The 27,085-nt window shown below is 43.3% G+C and overlaps 1 protein-coding gene across 5 annotated transcripts in view; it reads right to left on the reverse strand.

Annotated features, from left to right (window-relative positions):
- SLC44A1 (solute carrier family 44 member 1) overlaps positions 1-27,085 on the reverse strand; it is a 122,771-nt gene that overhangs the window by 80,525 nt on the left and 15,161 nt on the right. For all 5 annotated transcript variants that reach the window (XR_008316316.1, XM_053296829.1, XM_053296828.1 and 2 more), the window contains exon 2: positions 499-588. Coding sequence is in view for 4 of the 5 variants with exons in the window: in XM_053296829.1 (XP_053152804.1) it covers positions 499-588 (90 nt within the window). In the remaining variant the exon portion in view is untranslated. The remainder of the gene's footprint in view (positions 1-498; positions 589-27,085) is intronic.

The raw sequence follows: 27,085 nt of genomic DNA on the forward strand, positions 1-27,085 counted from the left end.
AATGTGTTTACTGCCTTGAGGGCTTTAGGAAGGTCAGTTCAGAAAATCTGGAAATAAGCTGCTGCAGTTAAAGAAAGGATTGAGAGGAAAGAAAAGGAACAGTGCAAACAAGTTGCTTACAAATGATACTTATATAAGTGGGTCACCATTCTGCATTAGGGAATGCGTTGGTGGAAGGAGAACCTCATAGCAGTACCTGACACCCACATGATTCATTAAGGCTCTCCACACGACCAGTGTGGAGAGCCTTAGAAGAATCTGCGGGGAGAGTGGGCTTGGCCCACTCTCCCTGCAGACAAGCAGAGAGCCCACCCTGGGCAGCCAGATCAGCTGCCCACACAATTACTGGCTCCACCACAAAGCCAGTTGGGGTGGCGGGGATCAGGGGCCGCTTGGCCCCCCGGAAGTCCCAGAATGCCCCATGAGAGTGCGCGGGGCATCCTGGGGAGACCCCCGAGGCCGGGAGGCTTGTAGTAGAGTTGTGTCATTGTTACTTACCATTCCAATGCAGAAGAGGATGAACAGTAGCAGCCATGGGATATCTGTGCAGCTGCGATCCTCCAGAGGCTTCCACTCTCGCTTGGAGCTCTAGTATTTTGGGATGGGGGCGGGGGAGCAAGAGAAGGATGGGAAAAAGATAAATCATTATGCAAGACCAGTCACAATACATCTATTCTGTACATGACAAAAATCCCCAAAGCTTTAGTAACACCCTAGGGCCCTGGGAATACCACTTATTACCCCACTGCACTATAGGGATAACTGTACTGATGATGCTACAGTTCAGCATTGGAAACACCGGAAAAAGGAATTCTATCCTTTTTATTATTATGAGAAGCATCAGTAAACTACCAGCACAAATGGTTCAACAACCAGAAGCTGATTCACACATGCATGTGTATCACTTGATGTGAACAAAAAACAAGCCACACAGCTATGCTGGATATCTTTTTCAGCTGGTTTTGATCCCCTGTTGTGTATCACTTGATCACTCAACAGGATTAATAACTTCAATCCACAGAGAATGTAGACATTTGTGATCAAGAAGCAGTGCAGGAGTAGAGAAACCAAAATAATTACAAAAAACTCTAATGTAATTCGGAGCATATGAAGTTGCCTTATACCACATTAAACCAATGGTTCATCTAGCCCAGGCCTGCTCAACTTTGCCCCCTCCCCAGCTGTTTTTGGACTACAACTCCCATAAACCCCAGCCACAGTAGCCAATAGCCAGGGATTACAGGAGCTGTAGGCCAACATCTGCAGGAGGGCCAAAGTTGAGCAGCCCTGATCTAGCCCAATACTGCCTACTCTGGCTGACAGAGATCTTGTGATCTTTTCAGGAAAACAAACCTGGACACAACAGAGATTGTACCTGGGACCTCCTACATGTAAAGCTTGCGTTCTACTACTGAGGCACACACCCATGACATGTTGCATAAATGTTTAAGCACATGTATTCTTTGGCATCACACACTTATCTGAAGATGCATTAAAACTAAATGCCGTAATTATACCACCACTTTCACTTATGACTCCAAGGCATATGACCTTGGTAACCCCTGCTGTCCTTGCCCATATAAAGGATTTGTATGAGATAATCTCACACTTGGATGGAATTTCCAGTACTGTAACAGTATGCTTTTCAAAATAATAGATTAGTAGGGAGTTATTCATTTGGTGAAGTCATAGTAACAAAAACATACAAAAAAGAGCAAAGGATAAGGGATGAAGTATATAATGTGTTGTGTTCCTGACCGGAGCAGACCATAGGAAAGCAGTCTGTCCAATTAAGACATTAGTATTTCAGAGTCCTTTCATAGCTTCTGTAGAGATAGTAATCATCTTTAAAGTAAAATTGTCCTGTCAAGTTGGTGTCGACTCCTGGCGACCACAGAGCCATATGGTTTTCTTTGGTGGAATACAGGAGGGGTTTACCATTGCCATCTCCCACGCAGTATGAGATGATGCCTTTTAGCATCTTCCTATATCGTGCTGTTCGATATAGGTGTTTCACCAGTGAGGAATCAAACCAGCAACCTCTTGCTCCCTAGGCAAGTTACTTCCCCACTGTGCCATTTGGTGGCTTTATCATCTTTACAAGAAGAATGAATGAGTATGCTTTCACAAACTCTTTAATTTAAATAGTATAGGCAGGATTAATACAGGAAGAGAGTTATAATATATAGCCAATAAAGGGAATAATTATTTAGCCTTGGAGATGATGGCAAGGTGGTTATACCATTTAGACAAGTAGTAATAAAGGGGGCCAAAATGTCAAGGACTAAGATTCAAGAGAAAACCATTTTCATTACCATTGTAGATGAGAAATACCTCCATTATCAATTCAGCACTATTGAGGATCAGGCGTATGCTAAGTTATCTTTCTTCAATAAGACAAAATTAGGAAAAGATTAAAGATATTAAATCCAAATTTTATTGGTTTGTGGACAAAAGACAAAGTTTGAGAAACACCTTATGGGAGCAGGTGTGGGGGACCATCCATCCCCAGCCACCCTTGGGGTGTGGGGATGGAAAGAGTGGGATAGAATCCTTGGCAGGTGCTCACCAAATGAACTGCCAGAGCACATTCAAGTCATCTGAACACCTGCCTCTGTTTTCTGGGGGGAAAACTTAGAGGAAGCAGTGAGTTCCCAGAGCCACATACCAAAGTTTCCAGCATAGATAAAAACAGTTTTCTTTGCAGAAAAGAACGATGTGACGTTCCCACTTTTAAATCTTAGAAGTGCAATCTCCAAAAAAAAAGTTCACTGTTTCACTGTAGGGTTTTGGTACACCACAATTTTAAGTTCTCACCACTTCTGTTAGTTAGAATTTCACCATTACAGCTTATGAAGTTTTATAGCCTGCCATATTAATAAGACTTTGGACAGATAATTGTGGCCGATAGCAACCAGAGGCCAGGCATGCACCAACTGAACTGAATTTTAAATTCTTCCAAAACTGCCTTTGATCTAGGAGACTTCTCCACCACCTTTCAAATGAAATTCCCCAAGGCCGTTCAAAAATAAAACAATACTAATCAATCACTTTGAATTGTGCTTGGAAAGGGAGCTAGTGACATTCTTTGACAATGGGCAAAATATGCTCCCAGTGCCTAGTTCCAGTTAATACCCTAGCAACTGTATGTTGGACTAACTGCAGTTTCTGAACAGTCTTAAAAAGGCAGCCATGCCATGTACAACACATTACAAAAGTCAGCTGACATGCTTGGCTGTTGTAGCAGGGCTTCCTATTGAAGGCTGTTCAGAAACTACAGAACATAAATAATTGTGGCTGGGCTATCTTTAACTTTGTCTAAGAAAGCAGGGGCTGGTGTGCCAACCACCATGTAGTGAGAGCCAGTAGTGACAAGGCTGAATCCAGGAGTGGCCCCAAAGTGCAAACTTGCTCCTTTAGAGGAAGTGCAACTCCATCCACAACAGGCTGGACGCCATCATCCTGAGCATGTAAACCACCACATTCCCAAATGACCACTCCCAGTGGTTTCGTGGAGATGTTTAAAAGCATGGAGGGCAAGATGGTTCCCGAAGGATCCCATCGCATAAGTGCCATGGAAGGGGTCAGTACCAGTCCCACCTTCTGGAATCAACCTTCCAAACAGGAGCAGAACCACTAAACAACTGTGTTTCCCCATCTCTCTCCTGGCAAAGGTGACCAACTTGCAGCATTGTTATTTCATATCCTTTCAAGCAATGTTTGCACAAAATCGCCAAACTGCTTATTAAAATGTGTAGGGCATGGAAATGGGGGGACTCACTTCAAGAGGGCACCAAATGGCGAGCCTGCTTGCTCAACATCTACCCCATTCCCATTGCACAGCTAAAAATCACCCAGCAAGCTGACAGCTAAGAAGAGACTGGAACTCAAGCTCTTCTCAACCAAGGCTAACACCACTTTATCCTCCTGACCAGAGCCTCAACATACCTGCAGAACTTCTAGCTACAAGCTCCTTAAAGAGTCTTTTTTCCACAAGCATCTTCCTCTCTCTCTCTCAGCACATATACATAAATCCTTTACTACATGCTAGATACAAGCTAAATGGAAAATTATGCATGTACACTGCAGTCAAAAGATGTCAAGAAGTTTTATTAGTAGCTGACATTTCTTATCCAATATATTTTCTCAAGCTTTTCTGTATCAGCAAAGCTGGCTTATACAAGACCCCCCCAATCAGCAGGTACTGACAGAATGGGGGCGAGGGAGAAAACAAGTTCCTTCTCCAATCATGCAGATGGCTGACAATGCAAGTTGATGTAGGAGGATTAATTTCTCTTTTAAAGGGAATATGTTACCACTCCAGCTCCAACAAGTCTGCAAGACCCACAAGACATGCAAATCCTACTCCAATCAGAACCAGGCATATCATTTCACCGCCCTGAGAAAACTGGCCTCCATGTGAACCCTAGTGACGGCCTATTACATAAACTGCTCATAAAGAAACTAGATCTATGGTGAATGAACTCTAGCTTGCTCTACTTTGCTGACTGCACTCCTGGCAATAACACAGGCTTTTTCAAGGAATCTTCAGTCTTCCAAAAGCATGACTTGAAAAAAGAAAATTCCGTTTTACATATTAGCTGTTTCACTTGTTTATGTGCATAACTGTTTATTTTGCATGACATTATCTCACTCTCACTACTTAAACTACTGGTTCTGCCATTTCAATCCACAAGGCAGCTTTTAGATCACATATTTGTGACTTGTTTGTGGGCCGTGTTCCCTCTAAGGCATGTGGAGTTTTTTGACGTCCACTCAGTTAATTTTAGATCCCACCCAGGTCCCACCCAGGAAGGCCCCACTTTGAATTCATGTGCACGCACAATGTCTTGATACTGCTGCCCAGAATTAAACTCATTTCACACACAAATGGGGAAAAAAATTAGAAGGAACACTGGTTGGGGGAGGCTAGTGGTCCAGTCTAGTCTCAGGTTCTACCTGCAGGATACTCCTGTGGTGGAGCAGGTGAGAGGATGTGGGCGGGGAGGTGGTTTTGCTTGCGGTCTATAAGGATACTGTCTCTCCATCAGTATCTATGTCAGGGAATTGACTCCTATTGAGTGTTTGTACCTAAGCCTAGGGACCAAGGATAGATTGGGACTATTGTTGGTGTACATCCCTGTTGTTCAACTGAGTCCCTAACTGAGCTGACGGACCTGGTTGCAGGGCTGGCATTAGAGTCGTCCAGACTGCTGGTAGTGGTGGGGTAATTCAATGTTCACGATGGGACTGGGTTGTCAGGAGTGGCTCAGGAGTTCATGGTGAACATGACAGCTATGGGCCTGTCCCAGGTGGTCTCTGGACCGACACATGTTGCTGGTCACACACTTGATTTGGTCTTATATTCTAATCAGGGTGGTGTTCCGTGGATGGGGATTCCTGTTATTTCCACATTGTCATGGATGGACAACCATCGGGTTAAGGTAGGACTTGCAACTACAACTCACCTCTGTAGGGATGAAGGACCCATTACCTTGGTCCGCCCGAGATGTTTTGTATCACAAGCAAAACAGCACATATAGACAGGTAAGAATTGCTCCTGGTTATCTATGCCTTTCTCCTTCCCCTGCCTCTCCCCTTCCTGTGTCCCTATTCCAACATCTTCCAAACACCAGCTATTGGAGCCTTCACTCCATTCTTCACTCTTGCAGATTCGGGTTTGAGCTTGTCTGGTGGGGCCCCCTGCTGGCCTTACTGGTTCCGACATTCCCTCAGCAGCCAAGGCCAGAGACGCACCAGGCGGGGCAGGGGCCAGGCAGAGCGGCCAGCCAAGATGCTACAAGACCAAGGAGCCGGGCTAGAGGGGCCATGGGAAGGGCAGGGGCAAGTGAGGGAGGAGGCAGCAGCAGACAGAGACACAGCTGAGGGGGATAAGGCTGAGAGCAGCCTGATATGGCAGGGTACAAGTCCAGTTAGCGTGGGTAGGGAATGCATCAGTTGTCAGGAGGGATTTAAGGCAGGCTTGGCCAGTGATGAGGGGCAGTTGGAGGGTGAGTGGTGGAGGCCTCCGGAGAGAGACTGCCACAGTGACCCCAAGGAGCCTGGAGGAGGAGGCTGAACCAAACCCCCTCCCCTCAAAAACTCTGAGGCCCTGCCTGTGGGAGGTGAGAGGGAGAAGTAAAACACGAGAACGGCCATGGAGAGACTAGGATCGTGACAGAACTAAATTCCCCCAAGTCAATTCAAAGGCATAGTTACACATGTGTGTAGTGTACATAGGTGTACACTATGTGGTACCAGAGAAGACTCAAAGTCTTCTGTGATAACAGAAAGACTTAAAGTCATGATCACAGGGCTTATGACTGAGGACAAGGCAGGATACATACCTTGTACATACGACCGAGGACAAGGCTAGGATAGATAGAGCAGAGAGCAGACTATGAGGCAAAAAGCAGGCAGAGGACCAGTCTGGTGGTGCAGAGGGCAGCCTAGTGGCGTCTCTCAATAAAATGAACCTATATAGCAAAAGTGTGACTGGGCTAGAGTTGCCAGGCCCCCCGAAATTCCAAGTTTCACCCAGATTTTAAGCATCTCACCCAAATTCACCCAGATTTCAGCTTTCTTTTTTTTAAAAAAAAGCTAAGCCTTGGAGAAGCAGAGTTATGGAGCAAAACATGCAGTCACAATTCTGCTCAAAAATTATTTTCAAGCCAGCTTACATAATATGCAAATTAGGCACCCAGATTTGGAAAGCCAGAATATGGGAACCCTAGACCGGGCTGACTCTCCTTGATCACCTGACCAGACTCCAAACACTCAGGAGGATTCTGGCCAGCAACGTCAGCCTAGCTTAATGTTTTGCCGTTCCCTTCTCCTACCTATGAGGTGACCTAGTGGAAAAGGCACTGTTACGTTGGGAACATAAAGCAAGGGCTCTGCAGGCCAGATGCAAACCCCACTGCAGCCGACACTGAGAAATTGCCTTATCTCACATCTTCACTGAGACTCTTGCTTTCACAACTCAGGTACTGTATAAACTTAATAGAGGCATTAAGGTTTTGACACTTCCTAAGCTGTCTGCTATCTTCTGCACTATTTCCTGCGTTGGCTGTGTATTATTGTACACTCAATATTCTTTCAAAGTCTGAGGCCACTTAGTTTTGCCAAGTCTCACAACATGCCTACTGAAGGAAGCTGCAACAAGGGGTGGGGGGGAATAGTAGAGTCACAATGTAACACCTCCACAGAGGAAAGGGATAGCAATAATTTTAAAAAGTATATAGTCTTTTCATCCTCCTGTGCATTGCACCTGCAAATGCAATCATGTAATCGGATTTGTAAAAGCCAATGGAAAAGCTGAAAGGGGATTTGGGAGTCTATACGATCACTCACAGTTACTATAAGTAATCTGCTCCATTTTACATGGCCACAGACAACTCTCAAATGGGGGGGGAGGCGTGGTGTTAACAGGTGGCAAAAAGGTCACATGGATAACTTAAATCCATACCCACAATCTTTACATAGATGTCCAGCACTGTATCACATTAAGCTTTATTGTTCCATTAAAAAGGCATCTGTACGATTAAAGCTGTAGATAACGCTGCTAATCCAGGCTATTTAACTAACTCTTCCCCTTGCTCCCAAGACATCAAGAGGCTAAAATGAAATCATGTATGTAATAAACATGCAAATACATCCCAGCTTAAAATTATGCTCACCCGAGCAACTTTAATATTTCATTTATGAGCCACACATAGTTGTAATCCAAGCGTTATTATTACTTGCTTGGCAGACTGGCAGTAGCTCATTCTGCCCCATCGTTACTGAAGCACCATAAAAGCTGCAGCTGACAAATCTGGCCTGCAGCCCAAAGTGATTTCAGCCTTTCCTCTCAGAATAAAGGCAGGAATAAGCAGTTTGCCTTGCCACTTGCAACAGTGTAACTCTTGCCCATTAAAAGTATAGGTATTGTATAGTTACACAGGCAAAACAGTCAGCCCTCATAACAATTCTGGGGTGTGGTTAGTATTAATCCTATTTTTTTTTAAAAAAAAATCTTTATAAAAAGCTCAGCTAGAATTACATCCAGTAACTAATGCAAATGCAGTGTATATAATCCCAGCTTCTTCAGTACACTGTTTACACTTGATTTTAGCTGATATGTTAAAGGTTAGAATTTATTAATTGCAACAGTTTGTGCAAAGAAAGCTCTTGCTTCTATTATACAAATGGACAAAACTCCCAGATTCGGATTTCTTCTTCTATTACTACTACTACTACGGATATTTATTTATATACTGCTCCTCAACCAAAGTTCTCCAAGCAGTTTATATAGAAAAATAAACAATAAATAAATTCTCCCCCACCCCCATTTTAATATCAGAAATGTAACTGTAAATCAATTCAGCTGTTTACATGCAGGGATCTGTGGCTAGGGGCCAAACATCATTTTACAGCCTTCCATGTGGCAGATTAGGCCGCTGCGTGCGGGCAAGGGAGAGAGACACAACTGCCCATTTGACACACTGAAAGAGACTTTCTTTGTGGCAACAACAGAGCCTCAAGCAAACACAGCAGTCTGGATGAGGAAGCCTTGTCCTAGTACCTTCCAGCTACTTTGGCAGCCATTTCAGGGGTGGAAGATTTCCCCTGAGGTGCTCTGGCCCAGAGATTCGGAAGCAGAGCAGCAGTCGTAGTGTCAGAGGCCTGTGAAGGAGATTCGTAACCCCTTTTGACCCCTCACCTATTGCTATTGTGTCTGCCACCAGGGGACATATCACTGGCAGACCAGATGAGGAAGCTCTGCCCTGTGAGGGACAAGCATCATGATTGTCCATTCCATTGCATTTTAAAATATACTAGCTGGGCCGGGCACAGAGCATCTGTGCCTCTAGTTCTCCCCCCTCCCTCTCGGTTTCCCCTCTGTTCTCAGCCTGCTGCCGCCGCCACCGTGTTCCTTCCCCCCCACCTGCCACTGTTTTCTTTCCCCACATGCCCGCTGCTCTTTTCTTTCTGCCCGCCCACTTCTTGCATGCCCCCCCGCCAGCCAATCCACCCTCCTCCTGCCACTGTTTTCTTTCTCCCCTCGCCCACAAGCCTGTCCACCAGTGCTGCCACTTTCCTCTCCTCCTGCTGGCAGCTCATTCATGAACTCTTGCGAGAGCTGCCACACATAGGATAGCGAAGGGTATGCCAGAGAGAGAGAGAGAGAGTGAGATTGTCACCTTGATAACTTTAATTAGCAGGCAAGGTATGATTATTCTAAATATAATAAAACAAGTATGGAGCTGTAATTGTGTGCCTACCGGCCTTTATCTTTTTTAATATCTCCAGGCAGTTCACTTTCCCCCTGCTATATGAGTGCTGAGATCATATTCAGCTGTATATGCAGCAAAGACCATCCCTGACACTATCCATGCCTTTTCAACATTTCCCTTTATTTTTTTTATTTGTTATCCTGTCCCAAGCCAAGCCAGGTTTTCCACTGAGTCTGATCCCAGATCTCAGCTCAAGACACCTGTAGAGTTTGCAAGTTTCACAGATCTTCACATATACAGATGTTTCTTTTTCTGGGCAGATTCCTATGAGCAATGTGCTCCATGTTCTCCAGTGTTTTAAGAGGAGTCTAGTGTGAACTGCTGGCAGTTTTAGCCACTGAGTTTACAATGTGATCACTGTTTTTGTTGTTGTTCTCAGCAAATGAAGAACAAGTGGGAGGGATTTTTATCGACAAAAATAAATATCAGCAAAGTTCTCAGCACAGATGCTTGCTCCCTCCGTTATTTTGCAGACTGAAATACATAGTATGAAGAACATCAACTAAGATATTTTTAGTTTTCCTGTTAATTATTTTCCTCTGAAAAAGACCTGGGGCTTAAGTTTGCAAGGGGAAATCCAGGGATCCAAGATCTTAAACCACTCTTTTTAAGTTGCCAATCCTCAGTCAAAGGCTGTGATGAGTGACTTAACATGATGGAAGTAAAGTGCTTATTGGACTAAAAATGCAGATGTGGACAGATAAATAAAGCAGATAGATTTCTGAAACTGCATAGTAGGGAGAGTAAACAGCACTTTGGATACCCATAGTTGTAATCTTTAAGATAAACTGGGAAGATACTGCTACTGACTGCGCACGAAGAAACAGAAACTGCCTCCCAAAGATGTATGAAGAATTTAACAAAAACAGGCACGAAAACAGGGAGAGCTGGGAAGAAGCAAAGGTCATCGTCAAGAAGGGAATAGAAAATGAACAAGCTTAAACATTAAAGTTAGTCATCTGGTGCACCACCCAAGTGTTAAATAAGGAGGGATGCTAAGGTATGTGACATATTGAATGTCAGTGAGAGTAGCTTCTGGAAAAATCATTTTTAAAAATAATTAACTCTGAATTTTTCTAACAGTGCACTTATCCGAGAAAGAAGATAATAACATATGAGTATTAAGTCCCTTCTCCATTAGGAACGTTGTAGACTGGCTTGCCACTACCCTCTGCAAGAAAGAGCTGGACAGGACTGATTATTTCCATTAGAATACCACTTAGGTGCTTAGGAGTCCACCACATACTATAAAGGCAATTGCAGCCATCTGTCCAAGAATCAGGTTTTGGTTTTTTTAAAGGGCAGGTTGGTATGAAATAAAATGCACTAGGACAGACAAAATTCACTAAGACACACCAGGATTTTTATATCAGTGGCTCCCATGGGCAATATTATTGGAAGAGATAGATTCGACAGACAGCCAACATAAGTTTCCATTCCCAGGCACTTTGAAAAGACATGGTTCTATAGAAGATAAGACCTATGCTTCAGCATGGAAAATATAAATGTACAGAAGCGGTGTTCCATGTAATTTTTTCCCCATCTGTGTGCAGAACGAGTTTTGTTCTGGGTGGCAGTATCAAGACAGTGTGTGTACATATGAATTCAGAGTGGTACTTTCTTGATTCAACCTGAGCAGGATCTAAAATTAACTGAGCAGATATCCAAAAACCTGTGAGCGCACACACATGTGCGTGCCTTGGAGGGAACACTGTACGGAAGTGTTCGCAACAGCAGACTGGTGAGCTGGACTCACACCATCTTCTAGCAGTTCAAAAATACAAGATAATACACAAAGATGCAAACATCTCAGCTAGGTAGACTAGAGTTGATATTTATAGCACCTTGGCAGCAAGGCTGTACTATGTCAAACATCAGTATACATATGGACAAAATGACGGAATCATAGAGATAAGTAATCAAATACAGTAGTATTTGAGGAGAGAGAAAAACTTACCTAAGAAAGTAGAACACACCTAACTTCTTTAGGAAACAAAGTTTCATATTTGCAAACTCACACACACACGGACAGAGAGACAGAACAAACCCTGCCTGCACAAAGTCATAAGCACTTCCATCCCACCCCTATCCCCCAACACGTAAATGATCCACATCAAATTTTAGATTATGGACAAATGGTCTGGATTTTATTAGTATTTAGGATGTTTGAGGCTAAGTTTAGGAAAACACTGAAGCAGAGGCTGAAAGGGTAATCAGCAAAGGGCTAGTTTATTTTAGTGGAGATGTCCAATTATTATTATTTTTTTCTGGATGAAAGAGTTATATTTGTAATATCTATGATGACCCAACAGACTATTCCTTTTGAGCCACTGATAAGCACTGTTGGGTATGATGATTAATATGTCGATTCTGATAAAAGAGAAACAGTATGAAATCTTCTAATAGCTGCAGAGATCTTGGAAGCTAAAAGATGATGAGAGGTTTCTACTCAATTATTTAAAATATTAATTAACCAACATTTGGAAAGCTGAATAAATGTCAAAACAAACAGAATCCATGTGACTAGGAAAAGGTAGATAAAGTAGGGTTTTCTTTTTTAAAAATCAGCTTCCATTTGCTAAAGTTATGTAAGAGAGAGAATCAGATATCACTAAACATAATAATGTTGCCCTACATATTTAATACCATTTCCAGCAGGGAAATGCTTGACTAACAAGCAGAAGGTTGCCGGTTCGAATCCCCACTGGTACTATACCAGGCAGCAGCGATATAGGAAGATGCTGAAAGGCATCATCTCATACTGCGCAGAAGGAGGCAATGGTAAACCCCTCCTGTATTCTACCGAAGAAAACCACAGAGCTCTGTGGGCACCAGGAGTCAACACCAACTTGACGGCACACTTTACCTTTGCTTTACATATTTAATAATAGCCACCTAATGTCACAGCAGGAGAATGACTTGACTAGCAAGCCAGAGGTTGCCAGTTCAAACCCCCACAGATATGTTTAGTGATATAGGCAGGTGCTGAAAGGCATCATCTCATACTGCACGGGAGATGGCAATGGTAAACCCCTCCTGTATTCTACCAGAGAAAACCACAGGGCTCTGTGGTCACCAGGAGTCGACACCGACTCAACGGCACACTTTACCTTTACATATTTAATGGCTTTTCAACCTTTGCATGTCATGCATGGGCTTTTAAATATTACTAGATGGGCCGAGCGCAGAACATCTGCGCTTCCAGCCAGCCCACCTACCACTGCTGCCTCCTACCACATGCCCAGCTTTCTGGCCAACCGGCTGCTTCTCCCCCGCTCACTTCCCCCCCCCCCGTGCTTTCTGGGTTGTGGGCCAGCCAGAAAGCCAGCCCACCTCCTGCGCCAGGCAGGCCTGCCACCACCGCCTCCTGTTCCCAGTGGCTGGCCCAGCCCACCGCCACCACCTGCTGTTTACAGTGGCCAGGCCAGCCTGCCATCTCCTATTCCCGTTGGCCGGCCCGGCCTGCCTCCTCCTCCATCATCTCCCGTCCCTGGTGGCTGGCCCAGCCCACCACTGCCACCATTGTCTCCCCGTCCCTGTCGCTATCTCCCAGGCAGCTGCTCTTACGAGAGCTGCCACACATTAGATTAGTGACGGGTACACTTATAAGAAATAAATATATAGATCAGTGATTCTCAAACTTGGGTCCTCAGGTGTTATTGGACTTCAACTCCCATAATCCCCAACCAAAGGCCACTGAGGCTGGGGATTATGGGAGTTGAAGTCCAATAACTCCTGAGGACCCAAGTTTGAGAATCCCTGATATAGATTGTTATATCTAAAGATTTGTATGACTTGCATTAGGTTACTGTTTTAGGTATATTTCTGCACATCTCTGCTTTATATTATTTTCTTTTCTACTTTTTGTATCTTCTTAAGATAAAAACAAAGATTGTTCAGGGCTTATAATGGTGGACTGCTATTTGACCTATCTTAACCCCAAAGACATTCTTGTGCCTATAAAAGGTCTTCTTAAGAAAAACTTCAAATACAACTTTTCAGCAGTTTAAATCATTCCATGGTTGATCAAAGAAGATTCATTCTTTACAAGTTTTTGCTAAAGTTAACCAGACAAGTACTGCCCCAAGGCAGTATTTCAGAAGAACAAGGAAATCCGTAAGGTATGCTGCTTTTTATTCTTATGTAATTCTTATTAAGGAAAATTACAAAGCAAACACCAGTATTTTAAGTTGCTCTGGAGGATACATTAAAAGGACAGAAGTTAACAAGCCACTGTTGTTTTTCCTCAAGCACACGTCTTGAGAGCATCATCATTACCACAGCAGCACTGCACCCATTAGTTTGAGTGTTCCCCCTCCTCACTATATTGCCTTTGGAAATGCCTGGCATCATTTAAATGGAATGCTGAGAGTATGACCTTGCATTTAAAGAATTTATTATTAATGATGGTAATGAGACTGGGGGAGCCTGTTTACAATCTGGGCTTTTTTATGAATCTGTCATTGTCATGATCACCGTGTGCTTGCATATCCCACCTGCATGTCAGCCTCTCGGTTGAGTCAATCACATTGTTGTGTTCGCACCAGGTTACAGCACTCAATGGCAGAAATGACAAATTATGACTGTCTCTATCAATTTGTAAGAAAACAGCACTTAAGCCATCTTCTAAGCACTGAACAAACAGTTCAGGTAACCTTATCGTGATGAAACAACAATGCCTTGTGACTTTGAGGAATTGGAGGAGGTGTGGGTGGATGAAAGAAAGAACGGACAGTCCTGATGGTAGTGCAGGGGAAAGGGGGAGAATGATTCCAAAGAATTCAAAAACCAGCTTAAATAATTCTATATAAAATTCAGGCACAGGTGGAGTTCCTTTTGTATACTTCCACTAAAAATATCATCTTTTCCATCAGCTCTGAATGCAGTAGGCACACCAGTCTACACAAGGTGATCCTATGTGCCCAGTCTTTCCTATACACTCCAATAAAGGGGGCAAGTCTGTGTATGCAGAGTGCACATAGAAATGTGTTCTTTAAGTCAATCATTGGTTTTCAGTCATCTCAGCAAACTCCTTCACAACCATTCATCTGCTGATTCAATTCATGAGCGCTGCAGAGAATACTGGGGTACATTCTAGGCTGAATTTGCAGCTGACCGACGGGGGCGGGGATACCCATCAGGTTACTATGGCCTTGCCTTTGCCCCCTGCAAATTCGAAGTGTCCCCTAGAGCAGGGATCCTCAACGTTGGGCCTCTAGACGTTAGTGGACTTCAACTCTCATAATCCCAAACCCCAGTGGCCTTTGGTTGGGGATTATGGGAGTTGAAGTCCAATAACATCTGGGGGCCCAACGTTGAGGATCCCTGCCCTAGAGGATACCCACCACTAGTCTGCACCTGCAGGGGAAAATCATCAATGTGGACAAGTGGTCTTCTGAAGACCTGTCTAACATTGCACATTTCCTTATTAAGCTTCTAAAGAAACCAAGTATTTCTTGGCTGAAAACTAGTTTTTTTAAGTAAATGGGGATACACTGTAACATCATCAATGCTTTTGGGCACCATATTAACAGCAACATTCAGGAGTTGATACAGTTTTAGAACTATAGTAATGTGGGGGCAAAGCCCACACAAAACTACACAATCCCCCACCCCGGATAGGGCCTGTAGGAAAATTTGTGATTAAAGATGGCTCTCCTCCTAACCACTTTCTGAAGCTTAAGGGTTCACTTGCTCAATCTGGAGGTTTTCTTGTCATTTTAAACTTTTTACAGCTAAAATTTAAGGACACAAATCATCATAGTTCTTGTAAGACCTCCTGACCTGTTCTATACAGTGAAAGAAATAACTATCTTGCCATCAAATGCAGGTTATTTTCAAGGTAATCTTTTAGCCAAGCCCTCAAACTGATTTTTCAATGTGAGAGAATACTGAATAAAACCTGGCAATTTAAGAAGCAGACTGTGAACTTTTAATTCAAGGGACATTTTGTTATTCTTGCTACCCAAGACTGTAGTGCAAGAGTGCCATGGTGACAGCGCTAAGAAGTTATAAGGAATCTTGATTGTAAAATAAGATCTGTAGCTTTTGCACTTTCTGTTTTCAGATGATTGTGGTCTTTTGGTGATGTAACAGGATCATAATAGGTTATGATAGCTCAGAGTAATATCTGCTGTACAATAAAGCAATGATTCATGTTCTGAGGAAACAACTACCATAATGCAGTTGAAAGTGCCTGATGATATTCACAGAAGTTCCTATCACAGTAATTCTTTCCTGGATTAATTATTCCGGAATAGCCAGGCCATAAAGTTTAAAATATCTTTTGGCCCTTGGAAGTTAACCTCAGGATGAACTTGCCCGGATGCTCTTCCCACAACCTTCCTTTCAAATCTTTGGGAGGGCTTGAGCTCTTCCAGACTTTAAGAAAGTCCTGAGAACAGTTATCTGAGTAGTTGCAGAGTTCTGAGTTTCAGCCCAAGTAATGGTCCCTCTCCCATTGTATTAAGAGCATCTGATCTCATGATCTTAGTACTATCCCAAGTAAGTAAGTGGTATTCTTTAATACAGAGTTTGACAAACCCTAGGCCCCAGGATGCCATGGTGCCTAGAGAAAGACAGCTCAATGATTGCTTCGTAGCAATTCCGCCCCCCTGGGCCAGAGTCAGTTGTCACCCCCCTTCTCTCCACTGTTGTCCTGCCTCCTCTTTTCCCTCAGAGTCAATCTGGGCCCACTTCCCTCCTCCTTCAGCTTCACCATGTAGGCAAACTAGCTCCCTTCACTATTTTCCAATGCACACTAGTGTGTGTGTGTGTGTGTGCGTGTGCGTGTGCGTGTGAGAGAGAGAGAGAGAGAAAGAGAAAGAGAGAGAGAGATGCTGCTTGTTGTAGGCAAGGAGGGCTCTGTTCTGGAGGGAGCAGCAGGAGGCAGTATGGATTGCCACTGCTTTGGAGCAGAAAAACATACTCTTGCTAACCAAGAAGAAGCAAGGAGGTTAGCTTTGTGAACATGCAGGCTTGCTGCCGCTGCTGCCGCTACTATATGGCAAAGAGGAAGTTCAGGGCTAGGCACTCCTTCCCCATAAGGAAACAGCTGCTGTCCCTTTCCCTTCTCACTTCTCCCTCCAGAGGCATACTCTGAGATCTGTTGCTGCTGCTGCCAGCTTCATTAATAAATAATAATAATAATAATAATAATAATAATAATAATAATAATAATATATTTTTAAAATAACCTCTTCTAGTTGGACTAGACTTGTAATAGCAGATCATTATTTCCTTGTTGGCATTTTTCGTATATTTTTTTCGGTTAAGCGACGTTTCTTCCAGTAACCTTGCAGTCTCCAGCCCTGGTTGCTCAACTGAAGATCCTGAGTCCTATAGCCCACTTGCCACCAGATGTCCAGGGACTCCGGCACCTGGTGCAGTTCTTGTTGACCCGGGCGACGACCAATCCGGTATAGATTTATTAAAGTTACATTTCACCAGGGTGGATTTGATTTAAATCAAACTGATTTAAATCACGATTTAAATCACGATTTAAATCACTAGCAGGGTGGATAAAAATCAATGATTTTTTTAAAAAAATCAAAAAAATCTGATTTAAATAAAAAAAATCCGATTTAAATTTAAAAAGTCCGATTTAAATTTAAAAAATCTGATTTTTTTGATTTTTTTTAAAAAAATCATTGATTTTTATCCACCCTGCTAGTGATTTAAATCGTGATTTAAATCGTGATTTAAATCAGTTTGATTTAAATCAAATCCACCCTGCATCTCACCATATTGTTGATGGGAGAGGCACTCTTTGTCTGGCTCCTCTGGTGAGACCTGTCCAGTATGGTTGGACCTCTGGCATAGCTCTCACCTTCCTCAGAGCACACAAGCCCCACAACCACGCCAAGGTACTGCCTCACTGGGGGTGGGTTCAACTTCCAGCTCTAAAAACAGTTGCCAAAAAACAACTTGCTCAGACATTAAAAGATGTCAATGCTGCACTTCCAGAAATAACAACCAATAATTTGCAAGAAACAAACCAACTAATGTACAGTGCAGCAACAATAACAACACAAGAGCTCGGATATAAGATCAGTGGACCTGTCAAAAAAGAAAGCAGTACATCACCTAAATGGAAGATTCGATTAGAAAATAAAATCGCCAGGCTTAGATCAGATGCTAGTAAATTGAAAGATATGAAAGACAAGAAGCTGAAGAATGAAAACACCAAACAGTATCTGATCCAAAAATACCACCTAGATTCAAGGAAAATTAGAGAAGTCCTGGAAATAACAAAGCAGCAAATAACAGCAGTGTCAAAGAAGATTAGCAGGTACGAAGCCAGAATTACACAACACAGGCAGAATCTCCAATTCCAGTCGAATCAGAGACGTTTCTACCAAAGCATAGAAGGAGGAACTGCAAGAAACGTAGAAACACCAAATAAAGAAGAAACAGTGCAATTCTGGGGGAAATTATGGGACAATCCAATAGATTATAATAAAAAAGCAGGCTGGGTGAAAGAGGTCAAAAAATGGAACCAACAAATGCAAGATCTAATAATAACAAGAGAATTAATAAGTGAAAGAGCAAAGAAAATTAAAAATTGGACTGCGCCAGGCGACGATGAACTGCATGGCTTTTGGCTTAAACACCTAACAAGCCTTCATAAAAAACTATCAAAACAGTTCAATCACATTTTGCAAGGAAGTGATATTGAACAATGGCTAACTGGGAAAACTATCTCATAATGAAAGACCCAGCAAAAGGTGCAGTTCCAAGTAATTATAGACCGATAACCTGCCTGCCAACCATGTTCAAATTATTAACTGGAATAATAGCAGATGAAGTGATGCAACACTTATTAACTAACAAACAGCTTCCAGTTGAACAGAAAGGAAATTGCCTGAACACCAGAGGCAGAAAAGACCAGCTGCTGATTGACAAAATGATTTTAGAAAACTGCAAGAGAAGAAAAACAAATCTAAGTGTTGCATGGATTGACTACAAGAAAGCCTTCGATTCATTGCCTCACACATGGATACTAAAATGTTTAGAAACAACTGGTATCAGCAAAAACATTCAGATATTTATTTAAAAAGCAACGAGCATGTGGAGTACACAGTTAACAATCAATGGCGAGACACTTGAACAGGTTAGCATTAGAAGAGGCATTTTCCAAGGGGACTCACTATCCCCTCTGTTGTTTGTAATCGCCATGATCCCACTTTCACAAATACTAAACAAAATAGGCCTCGGATACCAAACATCTAAAACATCAAGTCAAATCAACCATCTGCTGTACATGGACGATCTGAAGTTGTATGGAAAGTCCCAGTCAGAAATTGAATCACTGCTAAACACTGTCCGTATATTCAGTAGCGATATAGTAATTGAGTTTGGACTAGACAAGTGTACTGCATTAATAATGAAAAGAGGAAAAATAAGAAAAACGGAAGGAATAGAACTGCCCAATGGAAGCAAAATCAAGAACCTGGAAGAGAAAGAACATTACAAATACTTGGGCATTCTACAGGCTGATAACATCGCACACACTGAAGTTAAAAGAAAAAATGGAAGTGAATACATCAGGAGAGTTAGAAAAATCCTCAAGTCCAAACTCGATGGCGGGAACACCATACAAGCCATAAACACCTGCGCTATACCTATTATCAGATACACTGCAGGAATAATAGACTGGACCCAGGCAGAGCTAGAGACGCTAGATAATAAGACCAGGAAAATCATGACCATCAATCATGCTCTGCACCCCCACACTGATGTAGATAGGCTATACCTCCCTCGCAGCTCAGGTAGAAGAGGAATGCTGCAAGTGCATCCAACAGTCGAGGAGGCCTTGAAGAATATATAAAGGCCAGTGAAGAAGATGCACTTCAAATGGTCAATAACGAGAAACTATTAAACACCAATGAAAGAAAGCAGGCCTACAAGAAAGAACAAGTCAAGAACCGAGCAGAAAAATGGAAAAATAAGCCCCTGCATGGTCAATATTTGCACAATATAAGTGGAAAATCAGGTATCACCAAGACCAGGCAATGGCTTAAGAATGGTTACTTGAAGAAAGAAACAGAGGGTTTAATACTGGCTGTGCAAGAACAGGCACTAAGAACAAATGCAATAAGAGCAAAAGTCGAAAAATCCACAACAAACAGCAAGTGCCGCCTTTGTAAAGAAGCAGATGAAACCGTGGACCACCTAATCAGCTGTTGTAAAAAGATCGCACAGACTGACTACAAACAAAGGCATGACAAGGTAGCAGGGATGATACACTGGAACATCTGCAAAAAATACAAGCTACCTGTAGCCAAAAATTGGTGGGACCATCAAATTGAAAAAGTTGAAGAAAATGAAGATGTAAAAATATTATGGGACTTCCGACTACAAACAGACAAACATCTGCCACACAATATACCAGATATAACTGTAGTTGAGAAGAAAGAAAAACAAGTGAAAATAATCGACATAGCAATACCAGGGGATAGCAGAATAGAAGAAAAAGAAATAGAAAAAAATCACAAAATACAAAGATCTACAAATTGAAACTGAAAGGCTGTGGCAGAAAAAGACCAAAATAATCCCAGTGGTAATTGGCGCCCTGGGTGCAGTTCCAAAAGACCTTGAAGAGCACCTCAACACCATAGGGGCCACAGAAATTACCATCAGCCAATTACAAAAAGCAGCTTTACTGGGAACAGCTTATATTCTGCGACGATATCTATAACAATTGACAATAAAATTCTGCCATCCCAGGTCCTTGGGAAGGACTCGATGTCTGGATAAAACAAACCAGTCAATAACACCTATCTGACTGTGTAAACAAGAAATAATAATAATAATAAAATAATAATAATAATAATAATAGCTTCACACTTTCCTGCCTTCCAGTGTCCATCAGTAAGTCTGGTAATTTTGTCAAGAGTCTACTGGCTGGCACCTAAATCCAAAGAAAAATGGTCAAGGCCTCTTTAATAGCCTTCAGTTCTTCCCTCAATCTCCACCTTAGTTAAACAGTAATATCCCTAATATAGGATACTAGTAAACCCGGCTTGCAGTTTGCCAGCATTCCTCCTGTGCCGCAAAATGACTATGCACGCTCCCTTCACTCCATGCTAGCTGATGAGCAGAAGAGCTGCTTTGTTTTGAGCATGCACTCGTGTTGCTGCCAAGAACCCCTCAAAAGACAGATTCTAGACGGCTAAATGAGATAGAAGAACGGGTCTATTTCTGAAGCAAGTTCTGTGGAAATCCAACATGGATAGAAACCCAGTGAACTGAAATAATACAGCTGGTTTGTTTCCATCATTCTGTGAAACTCTGGACTTCCTGTCCAGACTTTCCTGTCCAGTAAAAGTAGCTGGAAAAAATTGCCAGAAGGCATCATTTCCCATGCTTTTCCAATCGGAGAGTTCCCCCACATTTTCTAGAAAATGAATGAATTTGAGGGTTGTTGTTGTTTTAAAAAAAATTCTTGTAGTGTGGGTGAGGCCAAATGGCATATTTCTATCTTTTGTGGTTTCATCTGGGAGTTTCACATCAGTGAGTCAGGCCCAAGCAGCCTTATACTGTATATATAGATAGATACTTATTCAGGGTGGTACTAATGGTGCAGTGGGGAAATGGCTTGACTACCAAGCCAGAGGTTGCCGGTTCGAATCCCTGCTGGTATGTTCCCCAGACTATGGTAAACACCTGTATCGGGCAACAGCAATATAGGAAGATGCTGAAAGGCATCATCTCACACTGTGCGGGAGGAGGCAATGGTAAATCCCTCCTGTATTCTACCAAAGAGAACCATAGGGCTCTGTAGGCACCAGGAGTCGACACCGACTCAACGGCACACTTTACCTTTACTATATACTGTAACTAAAGTGCAGGTTGGAGGGTTGAACGTAATGATATTATACAACTGAATATTTATTTTGTGCTGACATCATTCTGTACACAACAGAGAAACAATTGGTCCCTGATTAGAGGGCTAACCATATCAGACAGGACAAATCTCCATTGAAGAGCAGCTCTTGCCATCATCACTGGAGAGGGTGAACAACATTCTTCTTCCTCTCCCGACTTCCTTTTCAATATTTGAAAACCAGAAAGCTATTATCTCTTCTACTCTCAGTTAAATATATCTCAAACTTCCAGTCTTCTCAAACGTCTTTTCTTCACTGTCATCATTCTACTTCTTGGCTGGAAGATGTGTCAAAATCTTTCTTGCATTTTGGCAACAAAATAAAAATTCTGTTACCTCCAATGAAGTGCTGGGGCCAATGCTGAATAAGCCAGACATCCTCTAGATCAGAGGTCCCCAACCAGGGTTCCTCCATACGTTGCTGAACTACAACTCCCATCATCCCCAGCTATAATTTATTGTGGCTGGGGATTCTGGGAGTTGTAGTTCAGCAACATATGGAGGAACCCTGGTCTTGAACCACAGCACTAGAAGCTTCTATCACTGGTCTTTTATGCCACATCACAGTAGCACACATACAATTAAAATTACAGCTTCTGAATCCTTCTTGCCAATCATATTGCTTCACCAGTTATTTCCCACCTTTGGGACACTCCATACATTACATGACAATAAACCGGAGCTGGCTACTGAGGAGGCCCTTCCACAAGGAAAGCTGGGCCATCAGGGTGAATGGAGATTCAGCAGATCCCAGCAGATCGCGGCTGCTCCCCGCCCCACCTGCCCAGTTCAAGGAGTGGGCAGGCTGGCAGTCTCCTTACTCATTCTGCCTAGTAAGCAAGTCCCTACAAAAAACTTAAGGCACACTTCTTTTTAAAAAAATGTTAAAGGTATGGGGAACGGTAAGGATTTTCATAGCAATCCTTGTCCATGAAGACTGGAGGAGGAGGAGCTTGGAGGAGAAGGAAAGGTCAACATATCTGGTTGATGATTTCATGGAATCCAGAAGGGCAAACAGGCTTTTGTCCAGGTCAATCTGCTAGGGTACTGGTACCCGACCTGGATACATGGGCATGATCCAGTCTAGGCTAACAGTGTGCAACCCATGCTGTTGTCATCACTATTATGATGTGTAAAATATAAAGGCATGTATACCTGCAGCAGCCAATAGAGTATAACAGCCCTTCTTTCAATTAGTTGTTGGGCCATGCTCAGTAAAGTAGCACTCCTGAAGAGAGCTGTTTGTCCATCGCTTGGTCTAGCATAAGGGGAAAAGGAGCTGCTCCAGAGGGCATTTATCTTTCTGTGCTTGTGGGAGGGGGATGTGGCATTCAGCTGCATGGTCTGGATACATGCCATTGGTGCCACTCGTATCCCTAACCTTGTTCTTTCTCACCCTGGAACAAGGACCTAAGTGGAGGGAAGGGTGGCTGGAAAGGGTGGAGTTCCCACCATTTACCCCAGTAAAGACTCAATTATGACAGCATGACTGAACCAAGGTAAGAAACAATTCTTAAGTTGTTACAGTAGATGTTAAGGAATTTCACTGTCGCTTTTAAGTGCTCTTAATGTCACTAGGTGGATGTGGACAAAGCCAGAATTAACTGGCTTTGCCTACTACTGACTCTATCATTGACTGCCCTGCCCTCTGCCCTGCCAGTCACCTCTGCCCTCCACCAAGATTGGTTGCAGGTTCTTGTCCTCGGTACAATGTTGTTTCCAAACACATTTTTCTCATTCACCCCAAGGTTTTTTGCTTCTTATCTAAGGTTTTATTTTTTAAGTATGCATGTAAAGATGTAACATGTGAATCAGCCCTTACTTTTGAACACTAAATTCCACATCTCTATGTGTTAAGAGTTTCCATTTGCCCTATTTGTTTGCTGTTTTATCCACTCATCAATCTTCTAATGATTCTGTATTTACAGTAACTCATCCTTAAAGGGTTTGCAGGCAAACAAAAAACTGAGTCAGGGTTGAGAAATATGCACTGTCCGCTCTTGTTTTAATTAGTGTTGTTCCTAACCACTTGCTTGGTCACCACTGGCAACCCAGAATTTAGGTCTAGGAGAAATGTAGAGCAACTCTCTCTCTTTCTCTTTTTCTCTTTCCTTGCTGCGATTCTGAGGGCAATGGCTGTTTCAACAACACTTGGGCACCAAAATGATCCTACAAGGGTCATTTCCTGGCACATTTCAAACACACACACACACACACACACGGTGACTGACACAAACTAGTTGGCTGGCATCCAGATGAATTCTATACTAATGCAACAAACATATATGCACACATACAAGAAGGTTGCCTAGCTGAGCAGATGCTCAAAGCCATGCCATCTCAATCCACTTGCACAACCAAGATAGCTTGGCATCATCTCCTGCAACAAATAATAACAACTTTATTTGTTAGCCGCCCCATAACAAATTGATTGATATAGGGACCAAGGAAGGGGTTTCACAGCAGAAGGCATGCCACAGGTTGATGAAGTGCACACTGGTGCAACACTAGTCTGGCATGCAAGCTCCCCAGTTGGTAGAACTAGCCAGCACATCCTTGCACTAGTGCAGTGCTGGTCTGGAGGTCAACCACTATCGACACTTCAAGCACTGCTCAAGCTGCTGTTTTCCAGAGAGATGCTGCAAAATGATTGTCACTAGAACTAGAAGTACACGCTGGAAGAAGAAGAATATAAACTAAAAATATTAATACTCCAGACTTTAAACAATCATGTGGAAAGTTGTGATCCACAGCAACCCATCTGAACGTTTATCTATCAGAGAAACCAGGGAAGTTGATTTGCAGAGGAACCATACTGTGGGCAAGAATAATGCCCCAAAGTCATTATGACTTGTTTACTGTCTGACAAAAACACTGTTTGGAGTAGTTTAAGCCATTAACATCTTCTTCAATTATCTTCTATTACCACAACTGTTTCATTACACAGAAGCAGACTCCGAAAATACACAGAAGACTCCGAATTTTAGAGCCAAGGTAGACATGATGGGCCAACCATGCACATGTCTTCCCCATTTATCTTTAAACTGGGGTTTCTAGCTGTCTAATCTTAAAATGAAAAGCAGTATGTGAGGGAGGGGGACTAAACTCACCCCTTTCTTTCACCTTACCTTGCTGTGCTCCAATATTTTAAGCACTTTACCAGAAGTGAGCCAGGCTGGGAGAAAAGTACTTAAAGTACATGTCCTGTTGTACTGTGATCACTATAGAGAAGTAAGATGTAAATTAATAACCCTGCTCTTGAATATTTTCCCTGGTCATCAAGATGAATTTTATTTAAATTACTTGCTTACCAACCTAAATTCTGATGTTGTATATACGGTGGCTAAATTTTGTTATATAATATGTCAAATGCAGACTCACGTGGTGTAATGAATTTTCTATTGTTGTTTTTCTATTTTTGTTTTTATCTGTTTTTATTTTATTGTATTGTATTTTACTGGTCTATGACTGAAATAAATAAATTACAATTACTTAAAGTAACGAAGCCCAGACAGATAAAATAGGGAAAGGAAGTGAGTTTGGCCCCATTCCCCCTGCACTCTAGACGTTTGTACAAATCATTTTTTTTGCTATTCAATCTCAAATCTAATTGCAAAAAATCAAATTCATTCATTGGACTGTCCAGTGGCCACTTGATGAACTGAACTGAAAATTCAGGGGGGGGGATCACCCCATTGTTCCCCATGGGTAGATCCTAGGGACACCAAAGTGGGTTGGGTATTAGGGCATGACACAACCTGTTTACTGCCCAATCAACCCCCAAAACAACCAGACAATCAGGCAATTTTTAATAATTTTGTAATTATCTGGGTCAGTAGGTCATCGGCCTACTAACCCGGATAATAACTTAAAAAATTATTTAAAATATCCTGATTGCCTGATTATTTTGAGGGCTGGGTTGTAGGTAGCACCCATTATGCTGCACTACAAATTGTTCCCTCTAAGGCATGTGCAAATGCATGTGCTCACACGTTTTTGATGTCCGCTCAGTTAATTTTAGATCCCATTCAGGTTGAATCAAGAAGGCCCCACTCTGAATGCATGTGTGCGCAGACTGCCTTGATACTGCCACCCAGAACAAAACTCATTCCGCACACAGTTGAACAAAATTAGAGAGAACACTGCACACAACCCTCTTTAGTGTCCCTAGGACCCATGGAGAAAAATGGGGTGATTTACATTCCCCATTGTTCCCACATTTTGGGAACATTGTGCACACATTTTGCAACCCTGCCTCGGGAGGAAAATACTGCAGAACAAAAGCTCATAGTCCCTCCCAAAACAGAACAGAACACCACATTTTGCCAAATGCAGTCTAAAGATGCCCCCCCACAAAAAAACCTGCCTGTGCTGCAGTAACATCACAAGTTGCTCTCTCACACACCTGATTCCTTACAACAGCTGCCACAGCAGCACCCTTAACAGCCAGCAAGCATAGACATAAGCACAACCGGAACATCCTCAGCCACATTTTGACTGAGTGGTACACCTTGCAATGCAGACTGCAGAGCAGACCAGAACAGTGACAGAACAGAACAATCAAGGCCAGTCATGGAGCTCATCTTTTACCATGAGAAGAAGTCTCCTTTCTTTTCCTCTCCAGCATGAGCATACATCCCTGCCTACCAGCCTGCCTGTGTCTGGATAACACACCATGGCCTTAGATTGGTGCTGGGCCCTGGCTGAGCCTGGGTCAGGGCCCCAGGCCATACACATCATCAGCCATGGCAGTGGCATGTGAGTGTCTGCATGTGTCAGCAGCACTAACGTGCAGACTGTAACATATCTGGGTTTGGAGCTGGCCAGGGTGGGGTGAGTAACCAGTGGTGTTGTAGTGGGTGGAGATGACCATGAGTCACTCACCCTCCATGGTCAGCTTGGGATAGCCAAGCAGGAGGAGGTTGACCTTCAGGAAGACTAGCCACTCCACCATCTCAGCATCCAAGCGTGAGCAATGGGGTGTCACTCCCCCACCCCCCGGCGATGGAGAACACCCTCTCGCTCTGGACACTGGTTGCCAGGCATGAGATGAACCATCCGGCAACCGTCTCTAAGTCTGGCCAGACTTGGCAACATGTTGCCCAAACTGGGTTGGCTTCATCTCCGGGCCAGCCACTGGCTGTTGCAGGTACTGCAGCACACACTGCTCAGCACTGCTGTAAGGCTTGGTGGGCTCCTCCCATACCCCTGGCAAAGCGCCAAGGAATCACTCCACAAACCACCGGGTAGAACACAGAGGCAGAACCACCAGCTCACTACCGTACCATGAACCGGCAGTGATAGTACTGCTGCTAGGGGTGGACTGTGCACTAGCAGTAGGCACTCCAGCACCCTCCGCCTAGTTGTGCCCCAGCCTCGCCTCTTCTCCTCTGCTTGTCTAACCTCTGCAACCAGGAGTCCCTCCACCTAGGCAGCTGGGACCACTTTGCCCTTCATCTTTGGGTCATATAGGCAGGACAAAACATGCCAATTTACCCAAGGGTGTCCTGAGCCGATCCACCACTCCAGTCCTTAGCCGACCTGCCAAGGTGATTCCTTCCTCAGTGGTCAGTGTGGTCTGGAGTTCACCCATCATCTTCTCAAGAAAAGCAGAGGCAAAGCCTGTGTTGCTGACTCTGTGTTGCTGACTCGGCACACAAGCTGTTTGTGGCAACAAAGAACAGCTTGAGTGCCAAGACAACCCTGGAAAGGAGTACTCAGTCCTGGTTGGCCAGGCCACACACTTCCAAGCCACGCCTCCTTGCCAGAGCATGGATGGATGACTCTTGCAGGTGCCAGAGCAAGAGACAGGTGGAGTTCCACCAGGTCGCAACATCCGGAGGGATCAGGAGTTCAGGTAGGCCCAACTCAAGCTGCCACTCCTTGAGCATAGGCTTATGTTTTCACTCCGGTGGAAGAA

Source organism: Hemicordylus capensis, chromosome 2, assembly GCF_027244095.1.
Source record: "Hemicordylus capensis ecotype Gifberg chromosome 2, rHemCap1.1.pri, whole genome shotgun sequence".
In the NCBI taxonomy this organism is placed as follows: Eukaryota; Metazoa; Chordata; class Lepidosauria; order Squamata; family Cordylidae; genus Hemicordylus; species Hemicordylus capensis.